The sequence below is a fragment of the Dermacentor albipictus genome, unplaced genomic scaffold (genome assembly GCF_038994185.2).
Source record: "Dermacentor albipictus isolate Rhodes 1998 colony unplaced genomic scaffold, USDA_Dalb.pri_finalv2 scaffold_25, whole genome shotgun sequence".
Classification (NCBI taxonomy): Eukaryota; Metazoa; Arthropoda; class Arachnida; order Ixodida; family Ixodidae; genus Dermacentor; species Dermacentor albipictus.
In genome coordinates this window covers 3,614,825-3,632,418 of record NW_027225579.1, presented here as the reverse complement: position 1 = coordinate 3,632,418, position 17,594 = coordinate 3,614,825, and the positions used below count along the sequence as shown (strand labels likewise).

General features: G+C 47.1%; 1 protein-coding gene across 1 annotated transcript in view; it reads left to right on the top strand.

The window, feature by feature from the left end:
- Positions 1-17,594, top strand: part of LOC135908433 (frequenin-1-like) — an 803,832-nt gene that overhangs the window by 581,411 nt on the left and 204,827 nt on the right. Inside the window, exon 3 of the mRNA XM_065440212.1 lies at positions 2,018-2,066. Coding sequence (XP_065296284.1) covers positions 2,018-2,066 — 49 coding nt within the window. The remainder of the gene's footprint in view (positions 1-2,017; positions 2,067-17,594) is intronic.

Here is a 17,594-nt window from a genome sequence, read left to right as displayed (position 1 = left end):
ACATCAATCTATACCGATGCCCTCATATTATTCAAAGTACCTGCACCAAGTAGAAAAAACTCACGCCACCCTGAAATCCCTTGGAGTTCTAATATAAAGAAAATCCTTATTTTATAATCATGTGCGTGTCTGCGGCTGAATCCAGGAAGCTTCTCTTTCGCAAGTGATTTTAACCACTGTCCGGCGCACTAACCCTATCTGTACCATCAGGTTTGGCATGGAACTTTCTTCTACGAATAATGCTAGTGTAAAAGACTTTTTGTGATTATCAGCCCTGTTATGCAAATTCAACGGGGGTTGGGAGCGTTCCTTACCTCTTTCTTTCACCGACATTGTTGCGTAAATCATAGACATGTCACACTTGACGCAAAGCAGAAAGCAAGGAGAAAGTCGGGGCTTCACTGAGCAGATTTCTCATTCGGGGTTGGGTTGCAACTGCCGCCCCGCCGGCCGTGCGCAGCATTAAACCATTGTCTCCGTGTAGTTGTCCGAGTATTCTTGTCCGAGTCACCCAGCATTGGCCGTGCATCTGGCCGTTTTCTTGGGCTGATCACGCAGATAGTGCAGCCTAAAAAATTTACCGTTGTGGCCACTGGTTATGAACCCCTGAGATTGTGCTCCTGCGGTTACTGTGTATCTACCACTGGGTATTTCTACGGGGCAGCAGCACGCAGCAGTATTTAAATGCAAGAAATCTACGTCTGCTGCAGCACAGGCAACAAATAAGGTTGAATGTTTGTGCCTCCTTTCAATTAAATGCTGAATGTTTTAGTAATCCATGAGTGCATCCATCATGAAATTTAACGTCTTTATTCGTATCAAGTATATATATTAGCTCTACGTGCGCCTGAAAAAGCATCGTCGAAACGCTTCCCCGTTACTTGCCCAAGTGATATACCATGCACATCTGAACAGTAAAAACATCAGCCTAACAAAAGAATACCACTAAAATACTAAATTTCATATGTTAAAGTTCAATGGACTTCCGTGAAATTAGTTGTGAGACTTCATTTGAAGCATTTTTTAAAGAAATTCCGAAATATAACAATCGTCCAAGGACCTCTATTGACAGTTACAGTGGGAAACCGAACTGGGTACCAAAAATTTACAAAATCTGGCAGATTAATGATTTCGTAGGCCTTAATGGTCACAAAAGAATAAAGAGAGCGAAAACAATTTCCTTGGCCCTTGCACCAGCAAGATGGGCAACTGCACGGGGCCTTCTGAAGTGTTCGTCTAACTGGTGCGGAATGGTTATCCCACAAAGTCTCGGTTCGGGTTCAGCTCCAAGATGGCAAAAAAAAAAGAATGATTTGCTTTGGTTCAGGTTCAGCGGAATATAACGGTTCAGCTCCATGGCCTGGTTGGATATCGCGGCAGTCAACAAACTTTTAAATGCACTCTATATTGTGAGATACCTGCTTACATCAGGTAATGAGAGGTGTACAGGAAGGCCTGTATTCACGAAAAATGTTCTTACGCTTGAATAGTTTCGATGGTGATGTTGGGGGTAATATTACTGGAAGCGGCCGGTCAATGGCAAGCGGCACTTACGAATGGAAATCTTTGCGAGGCCTATTCCTGATTTGCTTTTCCCTCATACGCCAATAAATGTTTGTTCACGGAGTCGCTATTGTCTGAGCGTTAATCTGGAAATTATTCGGCGCGTAAAAACTTTTTGCCAGGGTGCAGCCATCACCTTTCATTTCGCTATCACGATTGGAAAGCCCTTTTCATCGTCATAGCTCTTCAAACCCATCGTACGATGAATTTGTGAACTAGACAGAAAATGTAATTGATTTATATTTATTATTAGTTATAGTATTTATTAGGCTTATGTGAAATGAGCCACGTTTTCTGTGGTACACACTTGATTCGTGCTTCTTTTGGCGTTTGCTGCGCCATCGAACTAGCTCTGGGTGCGTTGAAAAGGATAATGAGACCCGTTAGCCTCCGCTAAGCTTTTCAAACAGAAACCAAATAGCTGAATACTCATTTTCTTTTCTTTCTTTTTCAGGCACCAGGAATTCTTAAAGGACTGTCCCAGTGGCTTCATGACCAAGTCGGTGAGTAGTAGTTACAAATGGCTGCATGTTTTCTGCCCTTTGTTGGGTTCGCAGGTTTGTAGGTTTTCTGACGCATGCGAAAGTGTAACTTACATGAGCTGTCTTTCGTTGGCCTTATACATGTACACTAAAGAGGGAGCCGAATTTGTATCACCACAAGTGGCCCCTTTTATTACCATTAGGAGGTTTGGTTAGCATTGCTTCGGCCTGAGCACAACGTCCGTAAAGCAGAAGACGAGCGTTCGCGGAGGCGCCATGAATGACACAAATTACGGTCCCCGGAATAGATGCGTGTGTTGTACGGGCGGCAAAAGTGGTCAAGCATCAATCGATCCGTACTCGGGATCTGAAATCAGAAGCCGTGGCGTGTGGTCTCATCCCCAATACGGTATACGCTCTTCATTGAAGTGAATTTAAGAGCTGCGTTGTGACAGACAGTAATGCAGTGGTTTATTAGTTTACATCGCGATATCAATTACACGGACACTCGAGCCGCGTTTTTGCAGTCGATCGCTGCTGTTGTCGTTGCTGCCGCTCCCGATTCCGGTCGGCCAAGCCTACTCAGCCCGCACGGCACGTATCGGTTGTCACGTGACTGATTTGGGCGTGACGCCAATCATTCGAGGGAGAGTTCAGAAGGTTGAAAGCTTGATTCGTGCCATGTTCAGGCGCAACCGATGTTGGTGGGAACGGGGCAGCGCCCCCGCTGCTTGGACGCTGCACGTCAGCACCGTGTTTGGAGGCCACGTGATCTGCAGATGCCAGGTCAAAGGGTAAATACGCAAGGATGAATCAAGCAAGATGGTGGCTGCATGCACGTGGCCATCCTGCTCGCCCTGTTTTGGTAGTGACGCTATCTGCGTATTTTCTGAGACGCGGCGCAGTTGAAGTGGAGAAGAGAGTGCCAGCGCGGAACATTCGCTTCGGGGCAAGTATGCACGCTCTCAGTTGCCGGCGCTCGTCATCCCCCCAACGTTGTGATGCCGAGTGTTTGCAGTCATCGAATGTGCTGCGTTCACGATTGCCTTCCGGCACAGGCATCATGCTTGTCTTTTTGTTTGTTTTTTTGTTTTTAGTCAGCGAATCTTAACTGTAATTTATACTGTTCATAAAACTACAACGATTAGTGAATTCATGTGTTCTAGTCAGCGATGGCTCTCAATAATTTGCCTCTCGGGAAAAACTGCGACTTTTTTTATGCATGTTCATCCTCCAGAGAGCCCAACAACGCCGTTCCTTTCACAAAAACCACTGCACAAATGAGCGCGACTAGAGCTCAAGCGCTAAAGTTTACAGCCGCGTGCCTGTACCTGAACGCGGCACTGGCACATTGCATCGCATTTATAGCACGCTTCATCCACGTAAGCGCTGGGAATGCGTTAGGTAGGCCCATTGCGTCAATGCGACAAGAGAGGCTGGTTCTGTTCGAGAAAGTCGTCTCATGGAGTGCATAAGAACGCTGGTGTAAAGCATTCACGGACACAGGCAAAGCAAGAGGACTGCCGGCGTGTTCTGTCCTCCACTCAACGGCCAAACTCACCCTCCAGCAACGGGAGCGACATTTACATAAATGCCACCAGTGGCGCATCGCATCGCAATTCTGGTGCACTATAACCACGTAAACGATGGCCATGCGCTAAAAATGCATTAGTACGACAAAAGGGGATTTGAAACGGGGTAATTCATCTCACGTGGTGCACGGGAGAGAAGAAATAACACTTGAGATGACTGCCGCATTGTGCTTTCCTCATCACACCAGGAGAACAGAAATCACCGGGAAAAAAATATGCGGCTTTTTTTCCGGACGAAGGCGAATGTGCAACATGCAAACGCTGTCGCGTAGCACGGCCGTAGTGCTCTAAAATACAATACACTACCGTCGCATTCACATAATGCATGTTACCTATGCGTCCTATTTATTTGCACTATGGTTCTCTTTACTGGAAGTTTAATGAAAGACCAATAATTTCCCTATGCTCGCACTCTATTCGGGCACTGGTTAGCAAGCCACTAACAACTGTTGAATATAATAAAAATAATAGATAAATAACAATAGCTATAATATGTTGCTCCTATTTGTCATGCAGTATACTGGCGAATACCACTATCTCCTCAATGCCACTGGGTTACGTTAGCGGCGTATGGAGGCTAAGCCTCACTCACACCTCGTATAATACTTTCCATGTGCACTTGGCTCACGGAAAACTGCTGCCTAGTAAACGGAATTGTAGAGAATAGACATTAATCGGCAGTAGCGACAAAGTGATACCAACAGCCCGACAAAGAGTGTGGCTAACTTGTGTGACGTGAGAATCCCAGGAAAGTGTTGGTTTGAGACTGGTGGCAAGGCATTTAAAGATTTAAAGCGATATATGTGGTGGATAAGGCTGCTGTTTAGATAGATGGCTGGCAGATTCTACACGAGGTTTTCTTTAGGAAGAATACGATTGCTTTAGTTTTTTTATCACCTACTGTTAATGTTTTGTCTGACTTGCAATGTGCCAATGATTGCAGTGCCTAGATTGCTGGGTGTATTAGTACTGTTATGTTAGGAAAGGTAAGAAGAACGGCCGTGTCGCCAGCCAAATAATGATGTTTACGTGACTACAAGGATTATGAAGATTATTAATATCCACATTAAATAGGAGCTGGCCCAAAATACTACCGCGGGGGACGCATTTTCAGGTTTCGAATGATTCGGAATGAAGCTTGTTAATACGCACGCACGCACATACACACACACACAGACACACAGATATATATATATATATATATATATATACGAGAAGAAAAGGGGTTAACCAAGGGGCCGGATCATATATATGTATATATATATATATATATATATATATATATATATATATATATATATATATATATATATATATATATATATATACGGCCTAAGCATCTACGAACGCAAACGCAAGTGTACCTCAAACTGCAACTCAGGCGCATATTTTACCTTGTCACGGTAATGAAATATTTCGGTTGTCGAGAACCCCCTGTCATGCGTCTGATAGTACAATTGTTATGCAAATTCGAAAATAAATTTAATTAAGCAAAAACAGGCAACAACTAAACCGAAACCTGACCAAGCAGCCGAGCGAACCTCTTCGTGAGACGTCACGAGCGTCCCCACCGGGAAAGGCGTGCAAGGCATGCCGGTCTTGCCCGCTGGCAGCGAAGAGCAGACGCCCGGCTGTATCGTCACCGCACCAGATCTTCGGGTGACAATGTTAGCTGCACCAGCTCTTCGGATCTGTTAAGTATTGACAGGTATAATTCTGACGAATTCGATGGCCACGGATCACCGCTTGCATTCGACCTGTCATCACGAGATTCAGCGCCCATGCGCTACATATCGTACTGCAACATGAAGACCAAGGGCAGCCTTAACCATTGATCTTAGACGTGCTGCTTGATATTTTAGGTTGTATATTCCTTCTCAGGGAGACGATCTCAGTAAAAACATCTCGCAAAAACGCCACTGGCATTTGTTTACATCAATTGGCAGGTGCAGCGACAACTCGTTGATCCCTTGAAATATAATACTAGCGCCCCTCCCCCCCCCCCCCCGCTCACCACTGACATCAAATAATGTCCGAACATATCAAAACAGGCAGATTTTGTGCATGTAGGCACTGTTTCATCACTCTAAATCACGCTGATATCAGCGACCACGCACCTTCGAAAGCTGCGAGTGGGAGACTGTAGTACGGGAGCATTGTTAATTATGCTGCCTACTTATGATTCTTCGTGTCCTCTTCATGCACGCACTATGTTCCATAAAGTGGACATAGATGAGGACTTTGGCGCATAATCATCCATTTAGAGAACGCGTAGCTTTCTCGAAGGAAAGCCTGATGCCAATATAGACACCATTGGCAGGGGAACGAGGTGGTTCTTTACGCTGCTGTATCGAGGATCCTACGCACGCTGCCCATTTGGGGTGCGAGGCAAGCAGTTAACCTCTGAAGCTAAATAATGAGTCTGCATGACAATACTTAAAAATGCACCCATGTTCGTATTCGCATTTAATTTAGGGAACTGCCGGTGAGTGCGGCGGGCAGCTTTCCGTCGAAAACAGCAACGTACCTATGTGGATACTGCTCCGTGTCGTCGCTTCTCGCTTTTCTTTGTGTGTGTACTGTACGAAATGAAGAATCGCATATTTCAAATTCGTATGGTCAAAACTGCACTACAGAAGGAGTTTTCTTCATATGATATCTTAATTAGCTGCAAGTCAGTCATTTAGGTCCGCCAGCAGCAGACGCATGAACTACACTACTATGACATATAGGCTTAACCTCGGCTGAACACGATCGGCATCGGCTCAAGTTGTGCGTGCGGATGGCGAGGGCTGAAGTTCCTGCAACCAACAACGCAATACCAGTTGCCTCCCATCTCTTGCACGTCTACAGGGAACGCAACTTCTCGCGACAGTAACTTCTCACGCCATGCACCAGCTCACGATTGTGTGAAAGTAGATAACGGGATGACGAGGGTGGGGCGGGCGTCTGGGATTGACCTTCTTGCCCCGCGTAGCTTGTGGTAGCTGGTCGACAATCGCCACGGCGTGCAACCAGAGGCTAAATATGGCGGTAATACGGATCCTCAGTGAGGATGACTTGGCAGAGCGCTGTTGTATACGTGCCGAAACGGCTCGATAAAGTTATACTGCCACCTAAGAATGTTTATTATACGCAAATAAATGTTCTTCCATACAGCTCCGCGTAGCTAGTGTCGGAGTGATCGGTGGGCAGCAGCAGTCTCCGCCGTTCCAAAAATAGTTAAGTATTGTTCGGCATAGTTATCCAGCTTTAATGCGCACACGTCTCTTGGACATGGTGAGTTTTTGAGGTTTTTTGACGTCGCGTGTCAGAAAACCGAAGGGGGTGCAGCTCGAAAACTTTTGACCAATAGCGGATGGCGTATGGCGAAAAAGGTGTGGAATCAGAAATCATTATTTCAATTTTATTCAATCTAATCACACATAATCAGTGCGCACACGTATTATCAGTTGTGGAGCTTTCATGGTTTCTGTGACGCCCCGTGACAGACAGTCGAGGGGGGGGGGGGGGGGTAGCCCGATAAGTGTTTGACCAATCGTGGAGGGCTGATTGCGGAAATGGAATAAAAACAGCTTGAAGTAGCTTTACCTTGGAGCATGCCATCACTGCAATAAGTAAGTGTTTCGTTTTTGACAAGTTGTAAAAGGCGACGGGTCACCCACAGCTCATACGAGATTTCTTTAATGGTTTAAGGGCAACCATGTAGGAAAACATGCATGATACGTTGGTAACAAGAGACCCAGAAACCTTGTGTAGGCCCTACCAGCTGCGGCAGCGCGAGAGGCGGCACTCGTGTCCACAATGCTAATTCTGCATTTAAATAACTCACAAAGGCCGAGCGAAACCGATGCAACGTTGCCCCACAGGGCGACCGACTACGGGAGTAACATGCGCGGGAGTTGAGTAGAGACCACCCGTTGAGAAGACGTCAGGGCCCGCATCGTGGCGCCATTTATTCATGGTATCGTTATGCAGGCGACTAAATAAAGTTGTTTCTCTCTCCCTCTCTCTCTTCTATAGTTCCTGTCCCGGACGAGACCCGGCGCCGGATTAGGGTAGACCTCATCCCGAGATTATGCGATTTTCTTTTCTATCATGGTTCTTTACGCGCAATACTACAGGCAGCTGGTTCCTTGCGCCCGCACCAATACGACACATAAACTGTGTATTTATTTTTGGTGATTATGAGGTCGAATACCGATGATGTTGTAGGTTCGACGTGCATCGGAGACTGAATAAGGTTTCTGAAATTCAGTGCATTTAAGCCCAGTTAACCTGTGCTTGAACGAACTAGATTGTTCTGCGGCGCTTCTACACATATCACTATTAAAGTGGCGAGCTGCGTACGGTACATTACTCCTAGAGTTCAAATGAAAGAGGGCACGCTCGAAATGGCCAAGGAAGATTGACAAGATCCCCTCCCGTGGGGAGCCATAAATACATAGAATATCAGCCATCGTGAGGTAATTGCGAGAATAATAATATGCCCATTTTCTACGACGCAATTCGAGAGATGCACTAAATAATTGTGTTTTTATAAGGAGATGGTTGACGAACTTGGCCAGCGAAGCGCACAGCTCGGACTTCGTTATTTAGGGATAACCATTTTAGCCATATTACTTGACGAATACTGACCAGGGTAAATCGAATTGAATTCTGGGGGTTTTACGTGCCAAGAGCATGATTTGATTACGAGGCACACCGTAGTGGGGGACTCCTGATTAGTTTGACCATAAGAGGTTGATCACGTGCCCTCAGTGCACGGGATACGGGCGTTTTTGCACTTCGCTCCTGTCGAGATACGGACGTGGCGGTCGGAATTCGATCCCGCTACCTCCTGCTTAGCAGCGCCACACCATAGCCGCTAAGCCATCGCAGCGGATCCTAGCAAGGTTTTTTGTGGACTACACAGTCCAAAGAGGCGTATTTCTTCGCAGCTCGGGTGATATTCAAATGAACACGGACGCTGCCTGTCGCACATGTTTCGTGTGTGGTTCCTTTTAAAGAAATAACGCTGTCTGTTCTCAGCTGAATTTTGAGGCATCCTTTGTATAGTACCGAACCCCCTCGACTAGAGAGAGTTGCTTGGCCACCCCGATCATAACGAGGTTGAATAACAACGGCGAGATGACCGAGCCCTCATGGTCCCAACACTGCCAAGCCTCTTCTGTTGGAGCCGTATATCGCCGGCGCAGAGCTTGGTAGTCCGTCCCGTCCGAAATTTCTTGATGTAATGGTACGTTCTTGCGCCCTTATTGAGTATGGACACCTGGGACACCTGATCACCTGGGACAACTGATCGCAGAGTGCTTCACTTTGTCGAAGGCGCTCTGCAGGTGACATCGCGCTTTGGCTCCCGGGAGGCAGCGATGGTAACATTGAGAGCACGCTGCAGGAAGCCATCGACGCGATCGAAGACCAATGGTTCCGGTTTGATCTGCTCACCGAGCAAGTCAGAACTGCTGGTGTTACCACCGAAGTACGTCAGACGTAACAAGAGCGAACCGAGCGATTACGAGGCCATCAAGATCGTGACGAGGTACGGCCAAGTGAACCCTGAGGTCGACAGAATCTGGGTTCTCGGCATGATTATAGACAAGCGATGGGGCAACGGCGAGTCTATTTCCCACCTTACAGCCATGATTACCAACGCAATACGTCTCATCAGACGGGGCGCCAACCGCAAGGCCGGGATGAAGGGGGAAAGCTTGATACGGTTTGTGCTCTCCTTCGTAATCAGCCACGTCACCTACGTTGCAGCCTTCCTCAACTGGATGCAGTGTGAAAAGAATAAGATCAACGCCCTGATACGCCAAGCTTACAAGGCGGCGCTCGGACTATTCGAGTGCGCAAGCACCAACAAGCTCGTGAGCCTCGTGGTACACAATACCCTCGAGGAAATTGCGGAAGCGTAACGGACCGCCCAGCTGGAGCGGCTATGACCGAAGCCGGCAGGCGCGTACTTCAATACTTGGGCTTCACGCCCGGTGCGAAAAAGGCGAGTAGTGAGGTTCCTGTCCCGGACGAGAGCCGGCGCCGGATTAGGGTAGACCTTATTTTGTTATAGCGCAAGTTTGACAAGGACAAAAGAAGGCACATCTGACACACACAGCGCTCCACAAGGATCCCGAAGCACGTGAACAAGGAGAGCAGGGTAGAGAAGGAGAACAAGGAGAACAGGGTAGAGTTCATCCCGAGAAACATGAACACGGAGTTTAACAAGGAGAGAAGAGCGGTGAGGACCAAGGCCCTCATCGACTTTCACGCCAAGGACGAGCGCGCAAGGTTTGTGAATGCGGCAGGATACCAGGGAGACAGCGTGGCGTTTCTAGCTACCGTCATAGAGGCGTCGTCCGGTGCAACGAGGGCAGAGGCGAGCTTACGGGTCCGAGAAGCATGTCAGGTGGAGGAGGCGGCCCTGGCCATTGCCGACCCCGGGTACCAAACGGTGTTGTGCGAGTCGCGAAGTGCAGTGCGGAATTGTGCCAAGGGCAAAGTGTGTGGTGAGGCAATGTGCGTTCTGTGCTCGGCTGACCTGCAACGAGAGAATAGGTATGTTAAAATTAAGTGGTTCCCGGCGCACGCGGGCAACGATGCGTCGGAGAAGCACGTTAACCGCATAGAGACGGCACACACAGTGGCGCGAGCGCTAACCAACCACACCGCTGCAGCAGACCGTCCAACGTGTTGTAGTGACAAAGACCACATGACGACGTTCAACGAACTTACACACAGTTTCACCGCCTGGCTCGAAGGACTTTCCCACCCCCGCACCCGGGGCTGAGCCGAGCGGAGGCGGTGCTGTTCAGACAATTACAAACTGTTACCTTACACACCCCAGTGTTAATGAATCATCTGTACCCGAAAGTATATGTGAGTGATGTGTGGCGCGTGTACCAGCGGGAGAGGGCCACCCTGACGCACATCCTATGGGATTGCACCAAGTTCCCCGACGAAGCTTCAACAAGTACACCGATTCCGCCGCGACTCACGGCTGTGGCGAAATGCTATAGATAGGCCATAAACTTTTTTAAAACAGGGTTGAAGTGCCTCAGACAGGCTGGCCAACGTTTCGATAGGTGGACCTATCTTCGTCAAAGGCGGCCTCGTCATCCTCGGCGTGTTAGTTTTAAAGGGTTAGTGCAGTGACGTCACGTGCGGGTGTTGTCGCTGGCGGCTGGTTTTAAAGAGAGAGATTACAAGAGGGAACAGGCGTTGTCGTCCGAAGTCTGTGAGCCTCATTCTCATGACGAAGGGACAAGAGCGTGAGAGTGGGCACGCGGGGAGGAAAGAAAAGAAATAGAAGCAGAAAAAAGGGGGAAAAAAGGGGGAAAAAAAAGCAGGGGGGAGCCAGGGCCATACCAATACACAACAAAGGGGGGGGGGTGAAAGAAAAAGAAAGAGAAAAATGAAATCTTTAAGAAATACGGGGGCTTGGGAGCGTGTTGGGGATGTGAAAGGTTAGGAGGTATTCAGGGGAGTCGTTGGCGGCATGTTTTTGAGGCATTAGAACGGCCGGTCAAGCAATAGGTCGAGTAATTTTGAAATAGTTAAGGTGGCGACGAGGAGTCTGCGGTGCAATGTGCGGGGTGACTGAAAGGCAGCGGCATGGTCTTTCAAGGGGCACTGCCCCACGCGCTTAACGTAGGTGTCGTTACGGCGGCATCCAGAAGGCGATACTCCGGGTTGAGGCGCCGAAAAAGGCATATTGACTTCGGAATGTGTTGTCGAGGGGGTTTCAAAAAAAAGACTAAAAAAACTAAAAAAGGGGGGCAGGGGGAAGGGGGGGGGGCGAAATCAGTATAGCAAACAGGAGGGTGACGCGTGCAGAAGTGGGCGCGGGCAAGTGTACATGGAAGAAGGGGATCGTACACTTGGTGTAGACGTAAAATCCTGAAAGAGTACATTAAATTGAGTAGTAGGCAGGAAATTTTTTCCCCTCCTCCCCCTCTCCCTTTTTTTCCTCCGAAATGAAAGAGTAGGTGAGGTTAAGAATTAAAGTTGGCTGGTGGCCTAATGTGTTTTGTGTATTGGTTGATGATATGAGAGTTTCAGATTTAAGTTACAGCTTTTAAAGATTCTAAGTTGCCGCGTGCCAAATTAATTCCTGTCGGGTGTAGGCAATTAAACTTGTGTATGAGGTATGATTCCGTGTACTTCCTTTCGCGAGGGGAACGGAAATTTGTTTGTAGTATATAGAGCCTTGCTTTGTCAAACATATGTCCATGTTCATTAAAGTGGCTGGCTACTGCTTTGGGTAAATTGTGTTTTGTGTCCTCGCGGTGACCATTGAGTCTTGCATTGATTTGTTGTCCGGTCTCACCTATGTATTGTTTGCTACAAGCGGCGCATTCTAGACAGTAGACTACATTGCTTGATGTGAGGTGAAAGCCGAAGTTACCTTGTGTGTGTAATTCGACGCTGTACTTTTTACTGTAGTAGTGGATTGAATGTGTTTGCATGTAGAGCACCTGGGGCGACCACAGGGATTGGTTCCCAACTTCTTCTTTTTCTGTAGTTTGGCGTGCACAAGAACATCTTTAAAATTAGTGTTGCGTCTGTAGGCTACTCTGGGAGGGTCGGGAAAAATCTTCTTAAGTTTCTGGTTGCTGGTGAGAATCGGGTAGTATTTACTTAGGATGTTATTCACGTTTGGGAGTGCGTTTGAGAATTTAGTAGTAAGAAGAGGCGTTGCTGTTCTTGTGATCTTCGGGCGGGGCTTGAGGACCTCGGCTCGATCAAGTTTGGTTGCAGCGATGTAAGCTGTTTGAAGGTCACTGATTGGGTGGTTCCTGTTTGATAGCGTTTATTTAAGGTGATCGAGTCTATCTATGTAGTCTTGGTTTTCAACGCAAATGCGACGTAGTCGTGTGGCTTGGCCTTTAAAGATGCCTTGTTTGCAATGTCTGGGATGGTGGCTGGTATATTCTAGGTACTGTTGTTTGTCGAAAGGTCTCCTATACAGCGTTGTCTTTAGTTCACCATTGTCAATGTATATTGTTGTGTCCAGAAAGTTTATTCGCTCAGTTGAGGATTCTGATGTGAATTTTATTGTTGGGTGAACAGAATTTAGAAAGGATACATATTTATCTAGACTGTCTTGGCCATGTCCCCAGATTATGAGTATGTCGTCTATGTATCGTAGGTATGTGTGGGGCTTGGTAGTGCAGCGCGATAGGAAATCTGTTTCTAGAATCCCCATAAATATGTTCGCGTAGGTTGGTGCAATAGGCGTACCCATGCTTGTACCATGTATCTGTAGGTAGTAACTCTCTTCAAATTCGAAGTAGTTATGTGTGAGAACTAATTCAAGGAGAGACAGGTAAACTTCAGTAGAGTGTTGTGCACTGTGTTTAGACAGCGTTTGTTTTATCGAAGATAAACCATCAGGGATTGGAATGTTGGTGTACAGCGCCGTGACGTCTAGTGTTGCGAGAATTGTGTTGTGGGGTAGTGTGCCTTTAGTATTAATGTCTTCTATAATTCTCAGCAGGTGTGGCGTATCTTGCACAAATGACGGAAGTATTTTCGGCAAGTTACCAAGGTAGTGGTTAAGGAATGTGGAGATGCTCTCTGTCGGGGTGTTGTTGTTTGATACTATCGGACGGCCTGGGATAATAGCAGTGTATAGTTCAGCGGATGTAATTTTATGAATTTTCGGAAGGAGGTAAAAACGTCCGGCAGTTTTGTTGCTTGGTTTAAGAAATTTGTATTCTGATGGTGTTATCAATTCATCAGCCACAAGTGATTTCAGCAACTTTTGGCTGATGAATTGATAACACCATCAGAATACAAATTTCTTAAACCAAGCAACAAAACTGCCGGACGTTTTTACCTCCTTCCGAAAATTCATAAAATTCCATCCGCTGAACTATACACTGCTATTATCCCAGGCCGTCCGATAGTATCAAACAACAACACCCCGACAGAGAGCATCTCCACATTCCTTAACCACTACCTTGGTAACTTGCCGAAAATACTTCCGTCATTTGTACAAGATACGCCCCACCTGCTGAGAATTATAGAAGACATTAATACTAAAGGCACACTACCCCACAACACAATTCTCGCAACACTAGACGTCACGGCGCTGTACACCAACATTCCAATCTCTGATGGTTTATCTTCGATAAAACAAACGCTGTCTAAACACAGTGCACAACACTCTACTGAAGTTTACCTGTCTCTCCTTGAATTAGTTCTCACACATAACTACTTCGAATTTGAAGAGAGTTACTACCTACAGATACATGGTACAAGCATGGGTACGCCTTTTGCACCAACCTACGCGAACATATTTATGGGGATTCTAGAAACAGATTTCCTATCGCGCTGCACTACCAAGCCCCACACATACCTACGATACATAGACGACATATTCATAATCTGGGGACATGGCCAAGACAGTCTAGATAAATATGTATCCTTTCTAAATTCTGTTCACCCAACAATAAAATTCACATCAGAATCCTCAACTGAGCGCATAAACTTTCTGGACACAACAATATACATTGACAATGGTGAACTAAAGACAACGCTGTATAGGAAACCTTTCGAGAAACAACAGTACCTAGAATATACCAGCCACCATCCCAGACATTGCAAACAAGGCATCTTTAAAGGCCAAGCCACACGACTACGTCGCATTTGCGTTGAAAACCAAGACTACATAGATAGACTCGATCACCTTAAAGAAACGCTATCAAACAGGAACCACCCAAACAGTGACCTTCAAACAGCTTACATCGCTGCAACCAAACTTGATCGAGCCGAGGTCCTCAAGCCCCGCCCGAAGATCACAAGAACAACAACGCCTCTTCTTACTACTAAATTCTCAAACGCACTCCCAAACGTGAATAACATCCTAAGTAAATACTACCCGATTCTCACCAGCAACCAGAAACTTAAGATTTTTCCCGACCCTCCCAGAGTAGCCTACAGACGCAACACTAATTTTAAAGATGTTCTTGTGCACGCCAAACTACAGAAAAAGAAGAAGTTGGGAACCAATCCCTGTGGTCGCCCCAGGTGCTCTACATGCAAACACATTCAATCCACTACTACAGTAAAAAGTACAGCGTCGAATTACACACACAAGGTAACTTCGGCTTTCACCTCACATCAAGCAATGTAGTCTACTGTCTAGAATGCGCCGCTTGTAGCAAACAATACATAGGTGAGACCGGACAACAAATCAATACAAGACTCAATGGTCACCGCGCGGACACAAAACACAATTTACCCAAAGCAGTAGCCAGCCACTTTAATGAACATGGACATATGTTTGACAAAGCAAGGCTCTATATACTACAAACAAATTTCCGTTCCCCTCGCGAAAGGAAGTACACGGAATCATACCTCATACACAAGTTTAATTGCCTACACCCGACAGGAATTAATTTGGCACGCGGCAACTTAGAATCTTTAAAAGCTGTAACTTAAATCTGAAACTCTCATATCATCAACCAATACACAAAACACATTAGGCCACCAGCCAACTTTAATTCTTAACCTCACCTACTCTTTCATTTCGGAGGAAGAAAAGGGAGAGGGGGAGGATGGGAAAAAAAATTTCCTGCCTACTACTCAATTTAATGTACTCTTTCAGGATTTTACGTCTACACCAAGTGTACGATCCCCTTCTTCCATGTACACTTGCCCGCGCCCACTTCTGCACGCGTCACCCTCCTGTTTGCTATACCGATTTCGCCCCCCCTTCCCCCTGCCCCCCTTTTTTAGTTTTTTTAGTCTTTTTTTTTGAAACCCCCTCGACAACACATTCCGAAGTCAATATGCCTTTTTCGGCGCCTCAACCCGGAGTATCGCCTTCTGGATGCCGCCGTAACGACACCTACGTTAAGCGCGTGGGGCAGTGCCCCTTGAAAGACCATGCCGCTGCCTTTCAGTCACCCCGCACATTGCACCGCAGACTCCTCGTCGCCACCTTAACTATTTCAAAATTACTCGACCTATTGCTTGACCGGCCGTTCTAATGCCTCAAAAACATGCCGCCAACGACTCCCCTGAATACCTCCTAACCTTTCACATCCCCAACACGCTCCCAAGCCCCCGTATTTCTTAAAGATTTCATTTTTCTCTTTCTTTTTCTTTCACCCCCCCCCCCTTTGTTGTGTCTTGGTATGGCCCTGGCTCCCCCCTGCTTTTTTTTCCCCTTTTTTCCCCCTTTTTTCTGCTTCTATTTCTTTTCTTTCCTCCCCGCGTGCCCACTCTCACGCTCTTGTCCCTTCGTCTTGAGAATGAGGCTCACAGACTTCGGACGACAACGCCTGTTCCCTCTTGTAATCTCTCTCTTTAAAACCAGCCGCCAGCGACAACACCCGCACGTGACGTCACTGCACTAACCCTTTAAAACTAACACGCCGAGGATGACGAGGCCGCCTTTGACGAAGATAGGTCCACCTATCGAAACGTTGGCCAGCCTGTCTGATGCACTTCAACCCTGTTTTAAAAAAGTTTATACCACAGTGTGCCATTCTTTCTGCCAGCCCCTTTCTTGTTTTTGAACATAGATAGGCCATGAAAACCAAACCTGGGCCGTCTAGCAGGTCTCGGCGGCTCTTGGAAGACAAAGGCCGCGTGAAACCGACGGAATGTTGCCCATCACGGCGACCAACCGTGGGAGTCACACGCGCTGGAGTTGAGTAGAGACCACCCGCTGAGATGACGTCAGGGCCCGCGTCGCGGCGCTATTAGGCATGGTCTCGTTCTGCAGGCGACTAAATAAAGTTGTTTCTCTCTCCCTCTCTCTCTTGTATAGTACATTCATCCTCCGAGAAAGCCGATGAATGATTCGGCATCCCAGACAACTTTCATATTCTGGTCAGATTTATTGAATACCGCCGTCGCCGAAACCGCGGAGGTCCATTGCAGCCTCTATATTTATTGAAACAGCGGACAGAGGCCGAATTTCCCACACGCAGTCCCGGGTATCGAAGCACGCTGCTGCGGACAAGCTGCCGCAGTCATGCCCTGGGAATGATGTTGCGCCGCAGCCGAGTCGGCGCCTTCATGGTAGCCGTGAATGTGGGAATCACAGGGAGCACATCGTACAATAGGCTACTCCGTTAGGCAACGCGCAGGGCGCGTAGAACCGGTTACGGGTCGCGTGAAGTTGCTTCACGCTGCCCGAACGCGAAACACCCAAGGGTTGCAACACCATAGGTGGAACCTCGGGTAGAGGTACGTGGTAGCGGCGAGGGCGTGGTGGGCACAGGCGGGGCACTCCCATTTCGTGTCGCGTCGCTGGGCTATTACGCGTTCTTTTTCTGTATAGTATAGCAGTTGTTTGTCTTGCGGCAAGAGTCTCGCTTATCCTGCTGTCGCTATAGCTGCCCACTTAGTTCAGAAATGAAATTGAAGAATTGCACACTACTAAGGATTTACGTCCGTTTCCTTCAACTATAACACAAACAACTGGGTGTGCTTCACAAATCCTTCTGAGAAGTATAATTGTAAATGCGGGGCCAAATCCACAAAGTTTTTTTCTCCACCCTAAGTGCTCTTCGCCTCTGCTGGCTGCCTTCCCTAGTCATATGTGCATTATAAGAATTGTCTCACATTTGCTCTTAGGAATGGGTCTAGGGTAAGTGCCTTTTTTGTGGACACTGGTTAAAGGACATTAAAACTAGTTGGAGGGCAGAGCAGTGTGAGGGGGCAGGCACAGTTTTGTGTTGGAGGGTGCATAAATATACCTGAATAATATTAGTCGGTTCTACAAGAGTCGAAGGCCATAAAGTATTGTAGAAATCAATGTTTGAGGCTAGAAAGTTCGTGATGCAGTGTGGGACATTTTTTCAGCAAATATGCAGCAAGGTAACCTGTTCACCAACAAACAACATGCCTTGGCACTGCGTTACATTCATGTACGAATAATAAGTCGTCTTGATGCGAAGTTAATCCTAGTAATGAATGTATAGATCAGTAGCACGTTTCA